Source organism: Eptatretus burgeri, chromosome 7 (genome assembly GCF_056783735.1).
Source record: "Eptatretus burgeri isolate ZD-2024b chromosome 7, Ebu_testis_v1, whole genome shotgun sequence".
Taxonomy (NCBI): Eukaryota; Metazoa; Chordata; class Myxini; order Myxiniformes; family Myxinidae; genus Eptatretus; species Eptatretus burgeri.
Window position 1 is genome coordinate 22915292 of NC_140967.1, and position 23729 is coordinate 22939020.

Genomic DNA, 23729 nt, shown 5'->3' on the forward strand with positions numbered 1-23729 from the left:
TTGAGGTCTTCAAAGACTACATTTTTGGGTTCCCTTGAATGGTCGTACTGGGTTTGACTATTTCTAAAAACAAACCCAATTCTTATCTGAAACTAGAGGGTTGTGGTCAAAGAGCGCTGATGGTTTCCGGTAGGCCAACTCATAGTATTAGCCAATTGGTAGCACTTGAAAGTCTGCTTCATATTGCAAACAAACGTATTTTCTTTTTCCAATGTTATTAAATTTTTCCAAAGTTAAATCATGGAAACATGAAATAATTGAAAATTGAAAAAATATTTCAATTTTTTTTTTTTTGCTAAACTAAACAAATAAAAAATAAATAAGTAATCGAATAATTAAATAACTGAGAATTGAAGGAAAAAAATTGACAATTAAATAATTGAAATTTGGGGATAATTAAGTAATTGAAAATTTTAATAATTGAAAATTTAAATAAACAAATGGAAAATGTTTTCTTCAAAAAATGGGACACTATGGACACCAAGACTAAACTTTTAATAGTCCAGTGGATAGGGGGAAAATCATGCACTTCATGGTAAAAGCATGAAATTTGGCACACATCTACAACATTCCAGTACATGTAAATTTAGCTAGTCTCATCTCAAATTTGGACTTTGGGAGGGGGCATGGTGGCAATTTTCCAAAATAGCCAGTGTATGCTCCATATAGGTTTTTGGTCCCAGGGAGTTCAAAAAAGCATTGATCAGTGTGTCCAACCACTGTGTCCATGATACATGATGCATCACCCCTATAAAGTAGCATCAATATTTTTGTTGTTCCGTCTTCCGCTCCACATATTGAAATCTGCACTAGACGTTGAACGCACTATTGTGATCTACCTTCTGCCATTTTTATTGGATATGTTAAAATGAACCTGAAAGTTTCAGAGCCAAGCATTCAATAGCTAGTCCATCCTGCCATCATGTGGAGCAAAATATTGAGTAGGTTTTATTTGTGCTCTATTCATGAGGTTCCTCTGTTTTACAGTTACATTGGCTTTATCGAGAGCTACCGTGATCCTTCGGGAACCAGAGGAGAGTTTGAAGGTAAGCTAATATGTTTGGTGTGGAAGAAAAGACGTCAAAGGCATTTGGATTCCCAGTCATTTCTGTTTATTCAAAAAAGCAACATTTCACCCCCGTCCTTCTGGCTAACCCGGGACCGGAAATACCTCGATCAACCAGAACTCGTGTATTTACATATTATCTAATCAAAGGCAAGATTATGCCGCTACATATGTATAACATTTACATGTGGCCTTTCAAGCATTTCATTCTGTAAATTTTGAGCAAATTCAGAAAAGTGCTCTTCTGTTTGTGTGGTTTTTTTACCCAATGTACGTGAAGTGAAAAACAGGGTTAAGCAATTGGTTCACTTGTGTCTCTGTCTGTCTGTCCATAAACGTCAGTTCATGATTGAGGAACAACTTGATTTCCATTGAATGCTATATTTTGAAAAACGATTTGGAAAATGCTGTGTCTGTACTGTACCTTGTCATGTCCGTGCCATGTCTGTGCTGTGGTGCTATGTTCTTGCTGTTTGACATTTAACTGATGATGACTATGCCATGTTCGTACCGTGTTGTGCCATGTTCTTGCCGTGTCGTGCTGTGTCGTGCTATGTTCGTGTTATGTTCGTGCTGTGTCATGCCGTGTTCATGCTATGTCATGCCATGTCCGTGCTGTGTTGTGCCGTGTCATGTTTGTGCTGTGTCGTGCCATGTTCGTGCTGTGTCATACTGTGTCAATGTCCTGCCCCATTGGAGGGGGGAGTGGTGCTTGGAGGCAGAGGGTGTGGGGTGCTAGTGGGTATTTTTGGGGGGGTTGTGCGGTGATGGTGGAGATGGGGGTGGTTTGGTGGAGGAGCGGAGTGGTTGTGGGTTTTGTTGTGTGATGGTGGAGGGGGTAGTGGTCATCCGTGTGCATTTGCTGGTAGCTAGGTAAAAGATTGTCTTACAGTTTCGAGCCACGGCTGTTTCTCCCATTTAATTGTGGGGATGGCATCCTCTCTTAACCATGGCAGACAACCACAAGATCTCGCCATCTCTGTTGTTTCATAACGGTGCTGTGCAGCATGTTCCGAGCACAAAAGCGAACATTTTGTCGGCCCGATCCACACTCGGGTATTTCGGACAAACCTCGTCCAATTTCTGGAAAATTTAAGGTCTTTCAGCCATTGGTGTTGCATGAAACATCTCATTTTGTATTACTATTCAAGCACAGAGGATGCATTGACGCGACATATTTGTGGAAAATTGTAATTATTTGCCGTTTGAGTTCAATCGTACTGCAATGTAACCCATAGACAATGCGAATCTGGTGGTCAACTTCCATGTGCGACGTCACGGCGAAGCACGAAGAAAAAGATTTCGACTTTTAATCACAAAATTACTTACTTTATAATTCTGAAATCGGAAAGACATCATTTCTATTTTGTAAGGTATCGATGAATAGATAAGCGCCAAGGTGGTCTGAGCATTTGGGTTACCTGCTCCTGGATGCCAGAATAGTTTATTGTTTTGATATTCTGGTTATTTTGCTTGTTTATTTGTATTTTTTATCACAGATTTGTGAGAAGGTGCACAATGCTTTCAATTTCACATTGGCACGAGCACTTTGTGCTAAGTCAAAACCAGTTTTGCCCCTATTTCGAGTGAGAATGATAATCATATAAAACTCAGGGAGATGCTTTCGGCCTCATAAAAAAATTTCATGCCATAAATTTCATATTTTGACAGCATACAATGCTTTGTCAGAATTAAATGAGTTTATACCAAAGCTTGGAACCTCACATTGCATTCTGGGCTATTCACATTAATTACCTCCACCACCGAAGGTGATAAAGGAGGTTATCTTTTCACCCCTGTCTGTATGTTTGTTTGTTATTTTGCCAAAACAAAGTTTTTGCAAGATATGTTGATCAGCTTGTATGGTTTTTAAAAATTTTTTTATGATCTTGCCAAAACGAAGTTTTTGCAAGATATGTTAGTCAGCTTGTATGGTTTTTTTATCTTGCCAAAATGAAGTTTTTGCAAGATATTGTTGCGGTTGAGGAAATTCGCAAACCACCATTCAGGTCCCGTAGGTGAGATATCTCTGTAAGTACATGTGTAGTTAGCCCCAAACCCGTTGTTTAGAGGGAATAAATGTGATTCATTCAGGCTGCGACCCTTTAAGATAGCCGTTTTTCTGTTCTATCTTTATTTTGAACCAACCACGTCTCAACCGCCATCACACAACCACCAACCACAACGCCGCTTCACAACAACACCAACAGCCACGACCTTTACCTTCACAACTCGCTCCCGCAAACATCGCATCACCGCCATTCCAAACGTCACCATGGCCATGGACCACCACTTTAAACCCTCCACCACGTTCGCCTCTCCTTCTGCGGCCATTCCCGCACCGCTTGTGGGCACCGAGCGTCAGGCTGTCCTGGCCTCGTGCGGGACGCGCGCCGAGCCGCGGGTGCAAAGTGCGCCTTTCCGAGGAGAATTCGGATCAGGAATGATACACGCCCACTTCTGATCCGTCCAATCAGCAAGCGCGGGGCAGTTTGGCCCCGCCTCCAGGCGCATCGGAGTAGAATCGGGATATGCAAATTCGAGGATCCGGGGAGACTCACGCCCCTTTTTCTCCGTCCAATGGGCGAGCGTGGCTCCACCCAGGAGCTCGTTCTGATTCAGAAATTTGCATATGGGTTCTCCTGCCGGACTATAAAGCGCCGAGTGCGGGGCGAATGCAGTCAGTTTTGGAGTGCAGAGTGTGGCAGAGCAGTTTGAGTCAAGTCGGGTCTGGAGGAGAGTCAGTCTGTCGGAGGTCAGAGTCTGTCGGGGTTCGGAGTCTGTCGGGGAGCTGCAGAGAGAGGAAGCCTGGAGCCTGGAGCGCGGTCGAGGTGATTTGCTGCAGTCGGCTGAGGAGAATTGCGGAGGGGACCGGATAGCTCGGGTCCGAGGCAAGGAAGACGGCGGTCGGCGACGAGCTCGCAGTGGAGTCGCTCGTCGCGGGACCCAAGCAAGCCAGCTATCCTCTTTCCCCAGAGCATCACCAATTCCCCCCTTTCCCCCCCCCGCGCTGAGATAGTGAGAAAAGGGGGGGGGCCCGTTCCCACCCCACTCCAAGCAGTGCCAACGAAACCCGCGAAGGAGCACGGAGTCGGGGCGCCGCCGCGCCGCCAAATTTGCGGCTCATCACAAAGACACGGGTAGGATCCACCCGGTCTCGTGGCCCACAGGCCCCGTCTGCCTCCTTGTCTTTGAGGGTGGCCCTTTTCTTTTGCTTTTGAGTAAATGTGTTGTTGGCGCTGTCTGTAAAGTAAAACTGTGTAAGTGTTGCCGTGTGCACGCGTAGTCGGTAGTAGATCTGCATTGTTGTGTTTCTTTTGTAGCATCTGCTTTTGGTGCATAATTGTTGTAATTGTATATGTGTGCTCTCCGTGTGCCGCGGAATAAATGTGCATTATGTTGAACTGTTTTTCCCGTTTCGCTTCGTCTTTTCTTTAATTGAATCTCCATCTTGCTTCACGTTAAGGGTTGGTAGTGGGCTTAATACGCCCGATAATTAATCGGAACCGTCGAGGCCGACGATAACACTGCTCGGTTATCCCGCTAGTACGGAACGGGTCGCTTAAGTGGCCCGTGTCCGGAGTCGACCTGCGGCGAGGTGCGATCGCCCGGTCTACCCTCCGCGTGGGTACTTAGGTAGGTCGAGTTTGGCGAACAACCCAATCCCACGCGGGGGTCCGATTGGCACGATCGTGGTGAGGCCGAAAGGCCCACCCGTGACTAGCTCCCGGCGTTAGTCCGAGAGGGTCACGACAGAATTGTCCGTCCGGTGGGCGACGTGCCGCGATTCGAGTTACGTGGCCGCTCGCACGCCGGCGGGCGCGAATTCGCAACAATGTTAGTCAGCTTGTATGTTTTTTTTTTTATCTTGCCAAAACGAAGTTTTTGCAAGATATGTTAGTCAGCTTGTATGGTTTTTTATCTTGCCAAAACGAAGTTTTTGCAAGATATGTTAGTCAGCTTGTATGTTTTTTTTTTTTGTTTTTTTTTGTTTGCTTGTTTGTTTGTTTGTCTGTAATCACGTATAAAAAATTCTGCAGAGCACAGTTATCATTGGAAATTTTTGTAACTTCGCATATCAGAGGCCTATAGAGGTCCCTTTCAGTCCACAAAATTTTGAAGGTCAAGGTCAAAGGTCAAGGTTACTTTGTCGCAAATCAGGGGAGTCGACGAAACCCTTATTTTTTGAGTAATTTTGATCGGATCATCTTCAAACTTCATGGGAATATAGTTCATGGTCTGGCGCTCAGCTGATTAATTTTTGGTGGCGATTGACCTTGACCTTCATGTTTTTTTTTTGTCTGTAATCACATATAAATCACTCTGCAGAGCACAGTTATCATTGGAAATTTTTGTAACTTCGCATCTCAGAGGCCTCTCGAGGTCCCTTTCAGCGCATAAAATTTTGAAGGTCAAGGTCAAAGGTCAAGGTCACTTTGTCGCAAATTAGAGGAGTCAACGAAACCCTTATTTTTTGAGTAATTTTGATGGGATAGTCTTCAAACTTCATGGGAATATAGTTCATGGTCTGCCACTCAGCTGATTAATTTTTGGTGGCGATTGGCCTTGACCTTCATGGTTAGCGCTGGAGGTCAAACATATTTGACCCCAAGGTCAAATTTTCAAGTTTTAGGAACCATATCGTGTAGTACCTCAAATTGAACACCTCGATGAGTGCTTTCTTAGATATGTCAAGCTTGAGACATTATGACGTCATTTGGTGACGTTATGAGGCAAACGCATATTTTTCATGATTACTCTGTCGAACGATTCTCATCGGAATCTCTCGTAGGCAGATATTCCTCGAGGAGTCGCTCCTGGTGGATTGCAGCTCTGTTCACCTCAGTGTGACCTTAAAGAAGTCACACGTGGTCACCTTTTGGCAAGATACGGGTCAACCTGCGGGTGACATTGGTTTATTTTATTTGTCTGTTTGTGTGCAGGATAGCTCAAAAAGTTGTGAACGGATCTGGATGAAATTTTGTGGACAGGTTGGGTATGTGACACGGACGAACTGATTAGATTTTGGTGAAGATTCGGATCCGGATCCGACTCCTTGAATCTTTAAGGTGATTCTTCACCATTGAGAGATCGGGCGAAAAACGATATATAGCACGATATCTCAAAAAGTTGTGGACGGATTCGGATGTAACTTGGTGGACACGTTGGGTGTGTGACAAGCAAGGATTGATTCAATTTTGATGAAGATCCGTATCCGAATCCGGGTCCGATAATTTTTAATGTGATTCTTCACCATTGAGAGATTGGGCCAAAAATGATGTATAGCACGATATCTCAAAAATGTATGGGGCCCGAGATGTTCTCGTGGATCAGGCATTACGTGGCGGAGGTATGCGCTCTTCAGAGTGCCTTTCTCGTTTGTTCATAAATTATGACTTGCTTTCATTAAAATAAAACAAATAAATACCTCTAATGTTTCTTTGTTAACTGCTTGTGACATTTAGAGATTCTTCACCACATAATTACCTCCATCACTGAAGGTGGACAGAGGTTATGTTTTCACTCCTGTCTGTTTGTATGTTTGTTTGTTTGTCTGTCTGTGAGCAGGATATCTCAAAAAGTTGTGGACGGATTTGGACAAAACTTGTCTTCCAAGGCCGAATTGATTAGATTTTGGTGAAGATCTAGATCCGGATCTGGATATGAGAATATTTTCACTTAAAAAAAAAAAAGTGATTGTTCACCATTTAAAGATGGGGCCAGAAATGGTAGAGTATGACATTTCAAAAAGTTGTCAATGGATTATGATAAAACTTGGTGGATGAGTTGTGCAGGTGAGAAGAACAATCCGATTAGAATTTAGTTCAGATCCGGATGCAGATCAGGCATATCAGCGGGATACAAAACGTAAACTGTTCAGCTTGCTGGAGGAATGTGCTCTACTGAGTGCCATTCTAGTTATCTTTGTGCTAATATATGACCAGTCTGTACACATTTTCATCTTCTTATGACCAAGTGTTCTCATTTTATTGGTTTGATGCACAAGCTGATAAGCATACTTAAGGGACCAACATAATAAAGCTTTATTATGTAAAGTGTAAAGGAATCAGGAAGACTAAGTTTTTGCTGAACATCACTCGTTCTGCCAATGATTGGGAAACAAAATATTAATGTTTCTTGACATCCACACATCTGCTCTCTGTAACTTTCTGGCTTGTATTATGTACCTGCAGGTTTTGTGGCAATGGTGCATAAGGAGATGAGTCAGAAATTTACAAATCTCGTGGGTATTTCCATGAAGCTGATTGCTGAGCTCCCATGGCCAGCATATGTAGAAAAGGACACTTTCCTGCGCCCTGATTTCACCTCTCTGGACATCCTCACCTTCGCTGGCAGTGGAATTCCTGCTGGCATCAACATCCCCAACTGTAGGTTATCTGCATTGCATTTGCTGTTTTCCATTAACACTTGATGAAAGTATGGACAGTAGGATATAGAAGTCTGAAGATGAAGATGGTTCACAAGCGATATTTGACGATGTAGATTGTTTCAGAAGTCAAGGATGAGACAATGTGATAATGTTTGACCAAGTTATAAAAATGATCAACATGATGTGGTACGAGTGACAGGTTATTAGCTGCAAAATGTCGAAAACCCGGTTTTGTTCAACAACTTTAAAAATTTGACCTTGCATAACCTTTAAAGGTCCCAAAACAATGTTGTGGACATTAAAATAAGGAAGCAGGATACGTGCTATAGCTTAATGGAGTTAGTTAATCGAAGAAGGTCGAAAACCCAGTTCGATTCCCACAACTTTGAAAATTTGACCTTTGTGAACTTTAAAGGTCAAAGGTCAAGGATTATGACCTTTGGTGCAAAACTTCCTCTGGAACATTCCAGGAACAATATAACGTCATATAGGTTATATGGCATTTCACACTCCTCGGATTATCCATGCTTTGATGAAATCAGTGTAAAAACAAACTTGAAGGGGGCGCCACGGGCAAGGTGTTTGAGATAGAGAAAAATGGTTTCAAGACTTTAGGTGGGGAATGACCTCAAGATTATGCATAAAAAATATTGTCATCCAAGCTCTCAAAGTTTGGGCGGTCGTCTGATTTTTTTTACGTCAAAATTCGAAATTTTCTAAGTTCATGACCTTGTGACCTTGACCTTGGGACGAAAATGAAAAATCGAGCTCCGTGGGGCTATGCAGGTGCCATTGGGCTAACCAAATACCGAAACCCTGCCAGATTCGACAACCCCCCGAGGAGAAGATGCAAATTGAAATCGGCTACCCCCTATAAACACAATTCGCAATTTTCTAAGTTCGTGACCTTGTGGCCTTGACCTTGGGACGAAAATGAAAAATCGAGCTCTGTGCGGCTATGCAGGTGCCATTGGGCTAACCAAATACCGAAACCCTGCCAGATTCGACAAACCCCCTCGGAGAAGAATTTTTTTTATGTCAAAATCGCAATTTTCTAAGTTCGTGACCTTGTGACCTTGACCTTAGGACGAAAATGAGAAATCGAGCTCCGTGGGGCTATGCAGGTGCCATTGGGCTAACAAAATACCGAAACCCCTGTCAGATTCGACAAAACCCTCAGAGAAGATGCAAATTGAAATCGGCTACCCCCTATAAACACAATTCGCAATTTTCTAAGTTCGTGACCTTGTGGCCTTGACCTTGGGACGAAAATGAAAAATCGAGCTCTGTGCGGCTATGCAGGTGCCATTGGGCTAACCAAATACCGAAACCCTGCCAGATTCGACAAACCCCCTCGGAGAAGAATTTTTTTATGTCAAAATCGCAATTTTCTAAGTTCGTGACCTTGTGACCTTGACCTTAGGACGAAAATGAGAAATCGAGCTCCGTGGGGCTATGCAGGTGCCATTGGGCTAACAAAATACCGAAACCCCTGTCAGATTCGACAAAACCCCTAGAGAAGATGCAAATTGAAATCGGCTACCCCCTAAAAACACATGTTTTTTGGGCGTGGCTCTGCCCATAATGGGCGGACCACGCCCATTTTCAGGAAAACACAACTTGATCATGATATAAACTTCCCACCAAAATTTCATCAGGATCGGATCAAAACCCACGAAGCTATGCTCGGGACATACAGACATACAGACAGACAGACAGACATACAGACATACAGACATACAGACATACAGACATACAGACATACAGACATACAGACATACAGACATACAGACATACAGACATGCAGACATGCAGACATGCAGACATGCAGACATGCAGACATGCAGACATGCAGACATGCAGACATGCAGACATGCAGACATACAGACATACAGACATACAGACCAGACAGACCAGACAGACCAGACAGACAGACAGACAGACAGACAGACAGACAGACCAGACAGACAGACCAGACAGACAGACAGACCAGACAGACAGACCAGACAGACAGACCAGACAGACAGACCAGACAGACAGACCAGACAGACAGACCAGACAGACAGACCAGACAGACAGACCAGACAGACCAGACCAGACAGACCAGACAGACAGACCAGACAGACCAGACAGACCAGACAGACCAGACCAGACAGACCAGACAGACCAGACCAGACCAGACCAGACCAGACCAGACCAGACCAGACCAGACCAGACCAGACCAGACCAGACCAGACCAGACCAGACCAGACCAGACCAGACAGACCGACACACCACAATAACGAATATAGTGGTCACTTATATTTTTCGTGAAAATATTTTTTCGTGAACCAATAACTTCATCGGTCGTGTATTTGCCTTTCAACAGTCTAATCTGGATTTGATCCTTGGCCCGATTATATACTGTCACCCTGGTGTTTGGCAAGCAGGGCGTTGCATGAATGAATGCACTGTCCTTCTGATGGACGTAAAGCTGAGGCCCCATCTAGCATTCGCTGGTGGATGTGAAAGATCTCACAATATTAACCTTTTGACAAAGAGTAGTATAGTTATCACTGACACCCTAGCCAAAATCTTGTACTGCATCAGCAGCACAACTACACCAAATGGTCCAACCAGCAGCCACATGCTCATAGGTTGGTTTGGTGAAAAGGGTATCTCAAAAGTTCCTTATTTGAAAATTATGTGCACCAGCATCTCAATCTGCATCTCACGTACCATGCTTTCTTAATGCCCCAACAGTTTTTGCTTTTCTTAATTTTTTGTATCACCTTTCTAGGACTGCTTACAAGGCACAGAATAGTTTGTGTTCTTTTGGGAGTGTCATGGTGTCATTGCCAAATTGCATATACATCTCATCGCTGTCATTGCAGTTTTTCAATCAATCATCATCACTTGTGAATTGTTTGAACAAGTTATTGACTTTTGCTTTTTATCCCCCGCCGCGTGGCGGAAGGGGGTATATTGTTGTCACCCAGGGCGTCCGGCTGTCCGTCCGTCCGTCCGTCCGGGCGTCAACATTTATAGCTGTGAGTGCGATAACTCATAAACTTTTCACCATATCGATTTGAAATTTGGTTCACATATGTACCACCTGAAAAGGAAGAACCCTATTGATTTTGGGCGTGGCCAGATCCAAGATGGCCGACTGGGGCGGCCATCTTGAAAAAATTTTTTTTTGCCATATCGATTTGAAATTTGGGTCACACATGTACCACCTGAAAAGGAAGAACCCCATTGATTTTGGGCATGGTCATATCCAAGATGGCCGACTGGGGCAGCATCAACATTTATAGCTGTGAGTGCGATAACTCATAAACTGTTTGCCATATCAATTTGAAATTTGGGTCACACATGTACCACCTGAAAAGAAAGAACCCTATTGATTTTGGGCGTAGCCGGATCCAAGATGGCCGATTGGGGCGGCCATCTTGAAAAAAACGTTTTTTGTAATAAATGGAAAATCGCTTATCTGATTTCAATTATTTTAGGTTACTACGTTCCTCACCCCTGGGGAACTTTTTCGAGATGATGACCAAATGGTGTCTTGTTTCCAATTCACCTCCCTCATTATTAGTCTAGCGGCTAAGACAAAAAATATGGCAGTATATTTCACTTTGTGGAGAAATTATGAAACTTTGCACACAGATTGGGGACCCCAGTAGGAACATTTTTCGATTAGGACCCAACTCTGAAACGCCCCCTGGTGGCCGCCATCTTGAGTTTCAATATGGCGCCTAAGATATGGCCGCCTAAACTGAATCTGATTGGAATGCAATTTCATTGGCTAACCCCCAATTTTCAGCCTCGAGGAATCCAGTGAAATCAAAGACAATGCATATCTGGTGTCTGCCATCTTGGATTCCAAGATGGCCACCATGTTCGACATATTTTCTTATAACCCTTAATCCAAATTACATAGGACTGCAACTTCAGCGGCCAACATCATTTTTCAGAGCACTGTCCGTCACAGGCACATAGGGATGTGCACTGGTGATTTGCTTTGTAGCATTTGCAGTTTCCTTTACAAATTTTCTTGCACTTGCAGCTCAGGAGCTCGTAGCACGCCTTAGATGCCTCGGGTAGTATGGTCCATATCACTGTCCATATCTCGCCATCCTTCTGCCAACCCCAATCAGCTGGAGTGGGGACAACTGGGTTGGAGACTAACGACTGACTCCAGATGTGACCTGCTTGAAATGTAGCTCTCCTTGTGTGTTGCAAGAGAGCCAATGCTGTTGGAGGTATATTCTCAATCTCCCTTGACCTCTTAGTGAACAGGTAGCGCCGTGCAGCATCCACGCCCTGAAGTTCACATGTACGGTCGTACAGCAACACAACAAATTGTTCCAGGATGTCCATGACAGTACTCGGCACCTCATCTGGATGTGAACACAATGTCCTGTAGAATCTGGATATGCCTGCCATGCCTGCCATGTAGACTTCTTTCCACGGTTTGTGAAGAAGGACACCGTATCGCAGCCAGTAAACGCATGGAAAAATGTCAGAGCCTTGGACTTCTCTGGTCCTATGTTAATGACGATTTGGTGTACTGCGATGTGCCTGTAATTCTTACCAGTTCCAAAGGCAACCCAAAGTTCCTTGAGGCCAATGTTCAAGAAGTGAGCATTTGCAATCACCACTACATCAGTGTCCACAGTGCGGATCATCACTTTTGTATGTCCATGCCGAACCATGTCAATGACATGAACAAATATCCTCGAGTCTGCTTCCTCGTGTGAGCAAGGGGCAAGAGCTGCATTGATGGCGTCTTTGGAAGAGCACACAACTTTGTCATCCACAGTGCTGTAGATGAGCTTGTCACCTGCGATTTGGTAGTTCACACATTTCTGGGCAAGAAACAGGAATATCTCATGTTTGTTGTCGCTGTTTCGGAGAAAGCTTGGCCAGTTACCTGGAATTTGTGTTGAGGAAGTCATTCGGCATCTTGTACCACAGCCCCTTTTCTCTCTCGTTGCGTTTTTCAAGCTGTCCGACCAATAGACATCCCAAACAATATCAATGCGACGAGCATTCCCCAGTTCCATAACCACATATGGGATAAAGATATCTTGGGCGTAATCTTCGAAGGTGGCACAGGTACCAGGCTGTAGAAAGTGGACAACAGCAGGGCCATCAAGAACTTTAGCATCAACCACCAAGGCCGTACCATCATCGGTCATCACGCCATTGAGACAGTCTAGAAGCTGATGCTTGTCACCTTTTCTCATCTGACCTCCACTTGCGACTGATGGTGGACTAGACTGGTTTTCGTGCCTGAAGAATGCATCGATATCCCCTTCTCTCTTTTGACTAGGAATGTACAACCTTGAGAACAGAGCCCTGTCATTCTTCAGCTCAGTCAACTTTCCTGCTGCCTTTGTTTTTGCACACCAGGCTTGCTGAACACAGCCAGATTGTTGCGGGAAATGGTGTCTCCGATTGACTTCGAATTGGACTTGAAACGCTCTTCCACAAATTCATCATAGTTTGACTTTCCTAGCGCATTGACATTCCTCATGGCTTTCACAACTTTTTCTGGCATGATGACTTTGGAATTGAGATTCAGCAAGTCCATACTATCTTCCATGAAAGGGTTGCCCATTTCTTCAATTGTGACACCCAATGATCGTACATCTTCAACAAATTTCTGCTCGATGCTTTTCGTCTGTTCATGGTGGCGAGCAGGTGTCATGGATGCCCCAGCGTCGTCGAAACCATCCTCAAACTCTTCAACTAGTCTTGCTATTTCAGGTCCAGCAACCATCCATCTCCTAAGCGCTCCAGGGTTTTCCGTGAGACCAACAGCTCCGCCGTCCCCCTTAACGAGTGCATTAACCTGCTCGTGTGCTTGGTCCAACGAAATAGCCGAGAACGGTCGACCAGTCTTGTTTGAAGTGAATCCTCCATGCTTGAACTCACGATGGACATCCGGGCACTTATCCTGCAAATTGGACATGTCTCGCAGATGAACTGGTAGCCAGCGGGCATAGTTTGTATGGTCTAATGCGAAGAACCACGGTACTAAATCTACTTGTGATGCAATGTACATGTCAAAATCAGCCACTCGCAAGGACCTTATGAATTGGAAGATTGTCAGTTCAAAATCTAACACCGTCTGCCAAAAATGAAACTATGGGTACTTATCGGAGCTCCCGGCACACCACTCGGTGAACTCCATTGGGTCAGGTTCACCATAATGATGGTCTGTGCTTTCCGCCTGTTTAAAATCCGAATAGGCCTTTTGCTGTAACTGATACAAAGCTGCGGCAGTTACCTGATGTGCCCTGCGGGTTTTCGTCACATGAGATGCTCGAAGGAATCCTTCACAGGTGCCTGCACTCACAATGTCGGCCTGTGCCAAAGCCTCTGTCCACCCGCTTCCATCAAGAATATCGCCAATGGTCCTCCATGCAGCCATTTCTGTATGCAGCCCCCCTAGTACAATTACGTACTTGTCCTCACCATACAAGTCAGGAAACCGCCATTGGAGCTGTTTCCCCATGGCGTATAGCGGTTGATCCATTGTGAGGACTGGCATCTGACCAGGATTGTGGAAATATGTTGTGGCAGCATTGTTGTTCATAATGTGCGAGATCATTTCCACGGTGTTGGACTTTTCTCGGAAGAGAGGGAGCAACGAAATGTTTGTCTTAGGATTCGGAGGTTCCTCTTGATTGGAAGCGTGGTAGGCTGCCCAGGATGGATAATCGGTCGCACCAAACATTTCCTTTTGGCAAAACTCCATCTGTTGTTCCAACCACTTGTACTCTAATTTACGGTCCTTCTTCATAATTCATCTGTAGGTGACATGGCAGGCCCATAAGAGATCGGAACATGAGCATCCCTTTGGAGAGGTTGTGCAGCAGGTACACTTGTGTACTCCCCTGGGAGTTGCTGAACGTATTTCGCCTGGCTTGATTTGTCATCAAAGATGGAGGTGCCGAGGCGAGATAGACCAGAATTAGTTGCATCTGGATGCTGACAGAGGGAATGAGGCGAATCGGAAGACAGGAGCAGTGTCTTTCGAATTACTGGCTTCTTCTATGTGAGCTAGAAGTTCTGCCAGTGCTATACTATGAAATGAGGAAGTGGGCGATTCATCACAGGATTTTTGTGCAGCCCTCGCATCATGAAATAGTTTTGTCATACAGGCTTTGTGATACTTGACCTCAAGAGCCACCAGATCCCCACCAGCAAATTTTCTGAGCAAACACGAGTCCCTAAGTTGAATCGCATATTGTCTTACAGTATTGTCAATCGTGAAGGTTGACGCAGAATAGAGTTCATCTTCACTACTGTCACAGAACAGACACATGTTCTTTTTGCCTGCGGTACGCTTATCTGCACTCATTCTCCTAGTTTTTGTGGGAGATGCTTCAGGTTCATCATCACAGGCTACCTTATGCTTTTTCCATCTATCTAACTTCAGTTCACAATATTCATTTTTACAAAGTTTATGTCAGCAAGCCTGATGTGCACGTAGTGTTTGCTCAATGCCAGTCCCATCATCTAGATTTGTGAAATCAATTTTCAACGGGTTGTAGTCAGCATCCTTAGCGTTATTTAGGTCTTAGGCGAGTGTCCGGTATTCCATTCCTTTCGTAAGCCGCTTTCCCCTGTCAGGTACAACAAGGGGGTCCTGGGTTTTCCTTTGGCAAAGGACACAGATGCTCCAGTTGAAGTCAGGTGTTCCTCCTGCCTTTGATGATCTGTCTGTTGATGCTGAAGGAACGATCTTGAATGACCTGGACATGGTTTATGGTTTTCCACCTGAAAAGAAAACATGCGTTAATACAATAATGATAACGAACTTTGATGTCTGCTGTTTTAACCTAAACTAATGCAAACAGATGGCAGCACTGAAATAATATGGAGTGCCAAGTAAAATCATATGGGGTGCTAAGTAAAATCATATGGGGTGCTAACTGATCACCTGTTCACCCAAATTGTCATCAATGCTTCATATTCCACATGGGTTGCAAAAATAACTTTTCTATCTAATCTTGTTCTGAACTTATTTATGCAGAATCATGTCGTTTGATACATGGCAGCCATTTTGGAATTCAAGATGGCGGATCCCAGATAAGCATGATAGTGAGTTCACTCGATTCCTTGACCTGAAAATGGGGCTTAGCCACTGATAATAGCATTTCTTATCAAATTTGGTTTAAGAGTTGTTGGAATATATGTCTAACATGGCGGCCATCTTGGAATCCAAGATGTCTGACATTAGATATGCATGATATTGATATCACTGAATTCATTGACCCTGAAAATGGGGGGTAGCCACTGCAATCGTATTTCTATCTGCTTTAGTTTCGAAGTTAGGCAAATATATATAAAATGTGGTGGCCATATTGAAACTCAAGATGGCGGCCACCAGGGGGCGTTTCAGAGTTGGGTCCTAATCGAAAAATGTTCCAACTGGGGTCCTCCACCTATCTGCAAATTTCATAATTTCTCCACAAAGTGAAATATTTTTCGACTTAGCCGCTGGACTATATCTGGAATATGTATGACCTTTTTCATTCAATGGTGGGGGATTCCCCATCTCTGATGGTATATTTGTTTGTTGTGGTTGGGTGAAAAGGGTATCCCAGTCTCATCCCTCTCTCTTTTGCAATTGCAGTCAAGACTGATGGCAGAAATGCTGTTACATAAATGATTGCTTGACATACCTGCACAAGCAGGTTATAGGTAAAACTTTTTTCTTTTCCAAGAATAAAACGTTTTCTGCAATCTCTCTCTTTTTCAATATTAGAAACACCCACTCCCTCTGGGAGCAGCCTTGGGAAGGGGAGGGGGGGGTGGAGGATATTGTGGGAGGTGGGATAAATAAATATATTTTGTGCTGTGGCAAGTAATTCCCCCTGTCTCAAGCAGGGGTCAGTAAAGTACATTCACTGTGCCACATGCACAGGTGAAAATAATTAGTTATGTCTCCTCCCCCCATCGTGGAGGTTAGGAGGTGGGTGGGGTTTTTATGCCCATGACCTGACCTGGGTACCCCCAGCACGTATGCAAAACTTAGCGGAGATGGGCCCGAACGTTTTGTTTGAGAAATGATTTTCAGATTGACACACACACACACACACACACACACACACACACACACACACACACACACACACACACACACACACACACACACACACACACACACACACACACACACACACACACACACACACACACACACACACACCTGAAAAGAGCCCTTGGAACAAAACTTTGAGAACAAAAATTGAACAGCTTGCTCCATGAACCATGATCCCTCACTGAAGTGGTGGTGGATCCTTTGAACCATGGGAGAACTTTGTTCCATCTCCTCAAACCTGCAAATGAAGATAACAACCAATGACATACATACATACATACATGCTTGCCTTATTTTTTTATTATATATTGGATACAAGATCTAGGCTCATGGGAAAAGGAGTTGATATCTATAGGGTAAAGGAAAATACTGATTTTGCGTCCATGGTGTCATTTGGACACAACATGAAGGGGTTATGAGCTGTAAAAGAGGATGCAGAGGATGGGAGGAAATGCAGTAACCTGCAAGTAAGAGGGTTTGGTTTGGTGGATTTGGGTGTTGGGTAGAAAAGATAATGGGTAGCGATGGTGGATGAAATGAAATGGTAGTCAATTGACTGCTTTGACGTCCCAGAGGTGAGTGCGATTGAACCATCTCCGGAATGTAGTTTCACAAATGAGAGAATTGAATTGAATTAATTCGCTTGTCCTCATGTATGAATGAAAGACATACATGTGGTGAGCATAGTCCTTACTTGACTTTGAACCGATATTTTTTGCTCAAATTTTAGTTTATGTTCTTTGTGGGACTTATTACATGTCACTTAATGTGGGAATTGGTGATTTAATTTCCTAAATTGTGTTCGCTATGTATAAATAGGGCTAAGTGGGTCTGCTGCATTTCTTTAATGCACCTTTTTTGAAGTTAATGTTGTCAAAATGTTATTCTTGGTGATAATCTGTGGAGAGGAAAGGGGTTGGTGATGGGGAAATATATGAAAATCATGGGAAATTTGCAGTGTTGGGCATGACAGTAGGAAATGGTGAACAATGATGACACATGAAATGGCTGCAATTACAGTGGAAAATGAAACACACCACTTAAATATCGGACATCAGCAGTGAGTATCTTCAATTGCCCAAATTTAACATGTTGCTTTCTTAAAATAGATGGTTTCATGATTGTGATACATTATCCATTGAGGAATGTGCAAGCAAAATTAATTAAAAAAAAACAAAACAAAAAACAAGCAATGACACGACAAAAAAGGAAATAAAAAATAATGACACGACAAAAAATAGCCACATTATTGATTACAGTATTGCATTTACTGGGAAAATGGTTTGGCCTTTTAAAGGGTCACATCATTTTAATATTTAAACAATTAAGGTGATACAGCATACACTGAGGGATGAACATGGCACCAAATTTCTTGGTAAAATTTCAAAGGTGGGGAAGTTAAGCCCACCGTACACTAGCCTACACAAGGCAGTAACACTGTCTGCAACAGTTTAGTGTGTGAAGTCTTTGATAAACGTGTAATATAATGTGCAACAGGTGACGACCGTCGACAAGGCTTTCAGGTGCATCGGTGATCATCGAAAAGGTTGACCGCATTCAACCTTTACAATGAATTATCGGCAATGGTGATGCATCGTTGTGTCGTGTGCAGCTGTCTACGATAATTGCCGATGCGGTACAATGTATTGGCCAATTAAACTTCAGCTTTTGGTGACGTCTGGCTGTGGTGTCAATATGACAGACGTTTGGTCAGAAGAGGAGGCCCGGTTCATAGATTTGTGGCGGAATCACGCCTACTTGTATGACCGGTAATAAATCGTATTTCCGACATTAGTGTCATCGACCGTCGCGTTGTGCGTGGCAGTCTACGACAAAACGAGATTGTACAAGATTTGTCGCCGACGATGTTGTTGCGTCTTGTCGGCTAGTGGGCGGCAGGCTTTACATGTTTGTGTTAAATAGTTATTACTCATGTTGTCTTCGCACCTTTCTTTAGACATCCATTGTAGAGTATAAGATATGCAGAATTACCAAGCAGCATACCAGCACACTTGGCTTTTCTTTCTAACATATATCATTGGGCATTTAATAAGAATTCCAACGGGATGAAATTACGATGCCAGTCTCACGCTCACCCCTCCCCTTTTTACTCCCTACCCACCCACAACCCCAGTCAACCAGACAATGCCCTTTTGGGATCTGTATCTCTCAAGTTATGGGAATGGTTGTTTTACAACTTGTAGCTCAAGGATCTATTGAGTTGTCGGTTCAGTATTTCGGACAGCAACACTGATAATAATCCATCCTGTCCAGTGAGGGAAATGTATCAATCATCCTGACCGCTGCTTTTATCAGTCTCTCATGATAAATGAATCAATTATTGTGGAGTATTTGAGTAATATTTTGCAAAGTGTTATAAACACATGATTTGTAGGTCAAGTATACGAATAAGTGGTACATTAAAAAAGTGAACAAGGAACAAAATACTCGCAATAGTCCAAGACACACCCACATTCCTGTTTTTCAACATTGTGTCCATTGTCGTCGATGCACTTGCTGCATTTGTTCTGTTTTAAGCTGGTTTTACCAGTAGTACATAAATGTTTTTAGATTGTTCCATCAAGTACATTTTTATTCCTCCATTCAGTTCCTCAGCAGGATTGAATCGGTCACCGACAGTCTTGTTGCGTCTTGTCAGCTCGTGTGCCACACATGGGATGTGTTTTTGAGGTATCAGGAATTATCAAGTCGATTTTTTGCTTTACATTCTTATACATGAAGACTAATCGCCCCTGTATTTATTAAATTTGATGGACCACACACTCACCTCACTCGATCACCATTTTATGCGACCAGAGATCTCATTGATGCGCAGCTGCCGCTTTTTACTACGTCGCTGATTCTGCGTTCCATCAGTTGGTGGCATTGCAAAGATATTTCACTTTCATCACATCATCACAGATGACCTTCATTTTAAATTTCAAATTGTGATTACTTCTAAAACGAGTGGTGAAGAACATGCATTTTTTGTCTCATGAACTGACTGTTATCTTGTGGATGCGGCCTCAACCCAATACTGCTTATTTTCTGTCAACGCGGGAACCGGCCTCGCTGGAGCAAACGCTCTATGGTTTAAAATTTAAACTTTAAATGAAGCGGTCATTTTTACTCAGACTGCTGATGAGTGGTGAACACTGGTCTGTGCTTCAGTGCAGTCTAGCATCATCCTTGCTATAACACGTTTATCACTAATTTAACCCTCCAGGAATACCAATTAAACCCAATCATCAACGCAGCAAAGTGGTGGAAACACAAAGTGTAAATGGTCTCTCTGGAATTTATTTATTTATTAATACACAAGACAGACGACACAAAATCCTGGACACAAAGACACAATTGACAAACTCAATACTTGCTCCACAAGAAAACTACCCTCTGCTATGGGGCCACACATACAACTACCAAGTGAGAGGGAAATAGCATTGGTTCTATGCTGGAGTCAGTGTGAGAAGCTGTCCCAGGCAGAATGGCAGGAGAGGGGGGACAGGACCAGGCAGACAGATTCAGGAGGGCAGAACGCCCCAGCATCAAGAAGCCAGAGCAGCCAGATAAGAGTGAAGAAGAGAGAGCACATCCCAGCATGCAGAGAGCTGTTGAGGGGAGGAACATGCCTTTTCCAGTTTCCTCCTCCCCACCAACTGATCGCACTTAACCAATCCCCCTCCCCCAGAACCAACCATATATCTGCGCTTCCCACCGAAGGCTAATCGACCACAGTGGGGGTGTCGGGTGGGGGGGGGGTGTAGAAACTCGACACCAAAAGGAATCCACCAGTCATGGCCCAGGGGTTCTTCACACCACAGGCACAGCAGAACAATCACAGAATGGGAGTCCAAATCAATCACACCCATGGGTGGTCTGCCCATTGACGAACAGCTGGGAGGAGGAGCCTGCCTTCTTCATTGATGTGATGGAAAAGTGCCATATCACCACTGTCACTCACCCAGTCTTGTCCAGCTTGACTTGGGGGAACATGTGGACATGACATCTTCACCTGTATAGTGGATAGTCCAAAATAGACAAGGTTTATCCTCTCTTGTGAGCCATTGAAGGGATAACTTTTGATTGACACAATGTATGTAAACAAGAACAAAAATGGCTTATCTGGAAGAAACTATTACATTTTCAACAGTTCCAATGTTAATTCCTCAGTTTACTGTCTGTTATTAGAAAATTGTTTTTGTTTTCATTCATCCACATGTACACTACAAAAGAGCATTTGGTATCTTTAAAAAAGCGATCTGTTCTGGTATGTCACAACATTGGACATGACTGACTGGGTCACTGTTTGTGACATTGTCACCATTTCTGAGATGAACCCCCCAATCATTTTCATTTATTCTCCCTTTTCCATTTCTGCCACTCACATACCATTTTGCGAAATGTCCATGCGTTCTTGTTTGCCAGTTTCCATTTTATCCTCTGTGAATCTATTAAGCAGTAGTTCATCGTTTAGGCCCGACATAAGCCTGAAACTCTGTTTATAAATATAATGATTTCCAAAGTGAACATTAGGCTGATATTTCAGCTGCTGGTACTCTAAGGGTTAAAAGTCAAAACTCCAAGATGTTATGGAGGTCTTTTGTTATTCAGAATTTTATCATTCATTCCTCACAGATGATGATATTCGTCAAACTGAAGGTTTCAAGAATGTGGCGCTTGGAAATGTGGTGTGCGCGTCCTATATTGAAGAGCGTGACAAGCTTACCTTCCTACCTGAGGAAGACAAGGTAATGTGAAATGGGAGATATGACCAGATTGTGATATCTCATGGAATGCATTTGTTTTTGTTTTGTTGTCATAAGTTGTTTTTTTTTTAATTGTGAAATATTACCTCAAGCATTGATTACGTGATTTGGCCTGTGAGTGTTTCTGTCCGAATCCACGGCTCATGATGTGGAGAAGCCACATTCATCTTCCATAAACAATATGTGTTTGTTCATTGTCTACTAATGTCGTTTTCATTCATGTTTAAGTACATTGATGTATACTAGTATTTGTATCCTCTATATGTTTTCCGTACAACCTCCACCACGAGGCTTAGATTAATGTTAAAACAAAAAACATCAAGGAAGCTATTATAACATGTATTAAGTGTAACTCGAAAATACCCAAATGCCATCCATTTATTCAAACCACGTGCCCTGGAGTATCATCTGCAACAGCTTAGAGTGGATTTTTGTTGACCATCTTTTATAGCCATGTTATTACAACTCTTGTAAAAACATTTTTGTGAATAGTGAAAGATTTGCTTTCAAGTGTAGCTACCAAAAAGCAATTGTTTGAAAAGCTTTAGCCATTTGACTTTCATCACAGTCGAAACACACACACACACACACACACACACACACACACACACACACACACACACACACACACACACACACACACACACACACACACACACTCACACTCACACTCACACTCACACTCACACTCACACTCACACTCACACTCACACTCACACTCACACTCACACTCACACTCACACATATATATATATATATATATATATATATATATATATATATATATATATATATATATACTGTATATGGATATACATAATTATATATGCATATATAATATATATGTATGTATATATGTATGTATGTATAATATATATATATATATATATATATATATATATATATATATATATATATATATATTGTTACAATTTCTCACCCGCCGGTGTGCGAACGACTGCGTTTAATAGCGTCCGCTTGGCCCAACGGATGGACAATCCAGTCGCGGCTTTCCGGATCAACGCCGAAAACCAGCCATGGGTGTGTTTTTGAGCACACCACAACCTTGTCCGTACTCTACCCGTGCGCTACAGGGTCAATCGCCGGATTGCCGATATACCTAATTAATCGCGCGGGTAGATTACCGAGAGATTGTACCTCAACTGGACCACTTGGAAACGAGCCGCTTAAGCAGCTCGCTTCCTTTTGGGATAACCAAGCGGGGTATTATTGCGCAGTCTGGTTGGACCCGATCACTTTACCGGCTATTTAAAAACCAACTATATTCCGAGTGCGAGATGGCAGCTCAATCAAGGGAAAAGACGCAACGAACGGGGTACATTTAAACGAGCACATTTATTTGTACAGCACGTATGCAGGCATGCACGTATGCAATCAATACAAAACACACACATGCAATGCAAAGGAGCCACGACCGTCTATCTATTATGTACAGTCACTTATCGACAGTTGTACTTAACGGACTTGGCGCCACAACTTTCATTCAAAAGCAAGGAAAAACCCCAGGGAAGACGAGGGGTAGACTGGACCTCTTTGGGTCTTTATTGCACGGAGCCGTGTAGACCACAGAGGGTCCGCAAGGCCACGCTAGTTACCTTCACCTCGCTGGGGCGACCCACAACGTCCCGTCCCTATGGCCGCTGTCGTGACCGCGGTCCGGCCCAGGCCTCGTCCGACGGCCTGGTGATTCGGGCCCAGCTGGCAACGCCTCAGAGGAATGAACGGGCCTTATGCTCTTTCCGAGTTGATGCTCTCTTTAAGAGCCCGTCCATCCCTCGTGCTGCTCGGACTGTCCCGAAGCCCGATCACCTCAGACCGTTCGCTGCTGGCTGGCAACCTCTCCGTGTCCCGTACACGAACGCGCAGCTCTGTGTGGCACAGCAGGCTGGGCTGCGCCTTCAGCTCCCGTCTCTGCTCTCCTCAGCTTCCCCACCGACTGCAAGCTCCAGACTTCTGCGCAGCTCCTCGACCCCTCCAGACTGACTGAACTGGCGCTCTGCGCGCCGTTTTGTGGGGTTCGTGAGGCGAGATCTGATCTCCGCACTCTCACCTATGACCCCCACTGGCTCCGCCCCTCTCACTCTCCTGATCCAAATTCCGAGGCGAAATTTGGAGCGAGCGGACGTGGCAGGAATCATCGACGCTGAAGGGAGAGCGGACATGGTAGAAATCACCGTCGCTAGGAACAAGGAAACCACCGCGTTTGTTTGCAGCGACCTTGCCGTGGCCGGCGCAAAGATGGCGGCGCCCGCGGAGTTGAAGGTGAAGCGATGTTGTTCCATTGTTGGGTATTGGGGGAGATGCGATTTGGGAGATTGTGGCTGTGGTTGGCATTGTGGAGAAGGTGGTTGTGAGGGCGGTTGTGGAGTAGGTGGTGGTTGT

At 43.9% G+C, this 23729-nt stretch overlaps 1 protein-coding gene across 3 annotated transcripts in view; it reads left to right on the forward strand.

Moving 5' to 3' along the window:
* Positions 1 to 23729, forward strand: part of DPP3 (dipeptidyl peptidase 3) — a 374981-nt gene that overhangs the window by 237307 nt on the left and 113945 nt on the right. For all 3 annotated transcript variants that reach the window (XM_085887695.1, XM_085887697.1, XM_085887698.1), the window contains exons 9-11: positions 988 to 1046; positions 7261 to 7455; positions 21196 to 21308. In XM_085887695.1, the coding sequence (XP_085743821.1) occupies positions 988 to 1046; positions 7261 to 7455; positions 21196 to 21308 (367 nt within the window). The remainder of the gene's footprint in view (positions 1 to 987; positions 1047 to 7260; positions 7456 to 21195; positions 21309 to 23729) is intronic.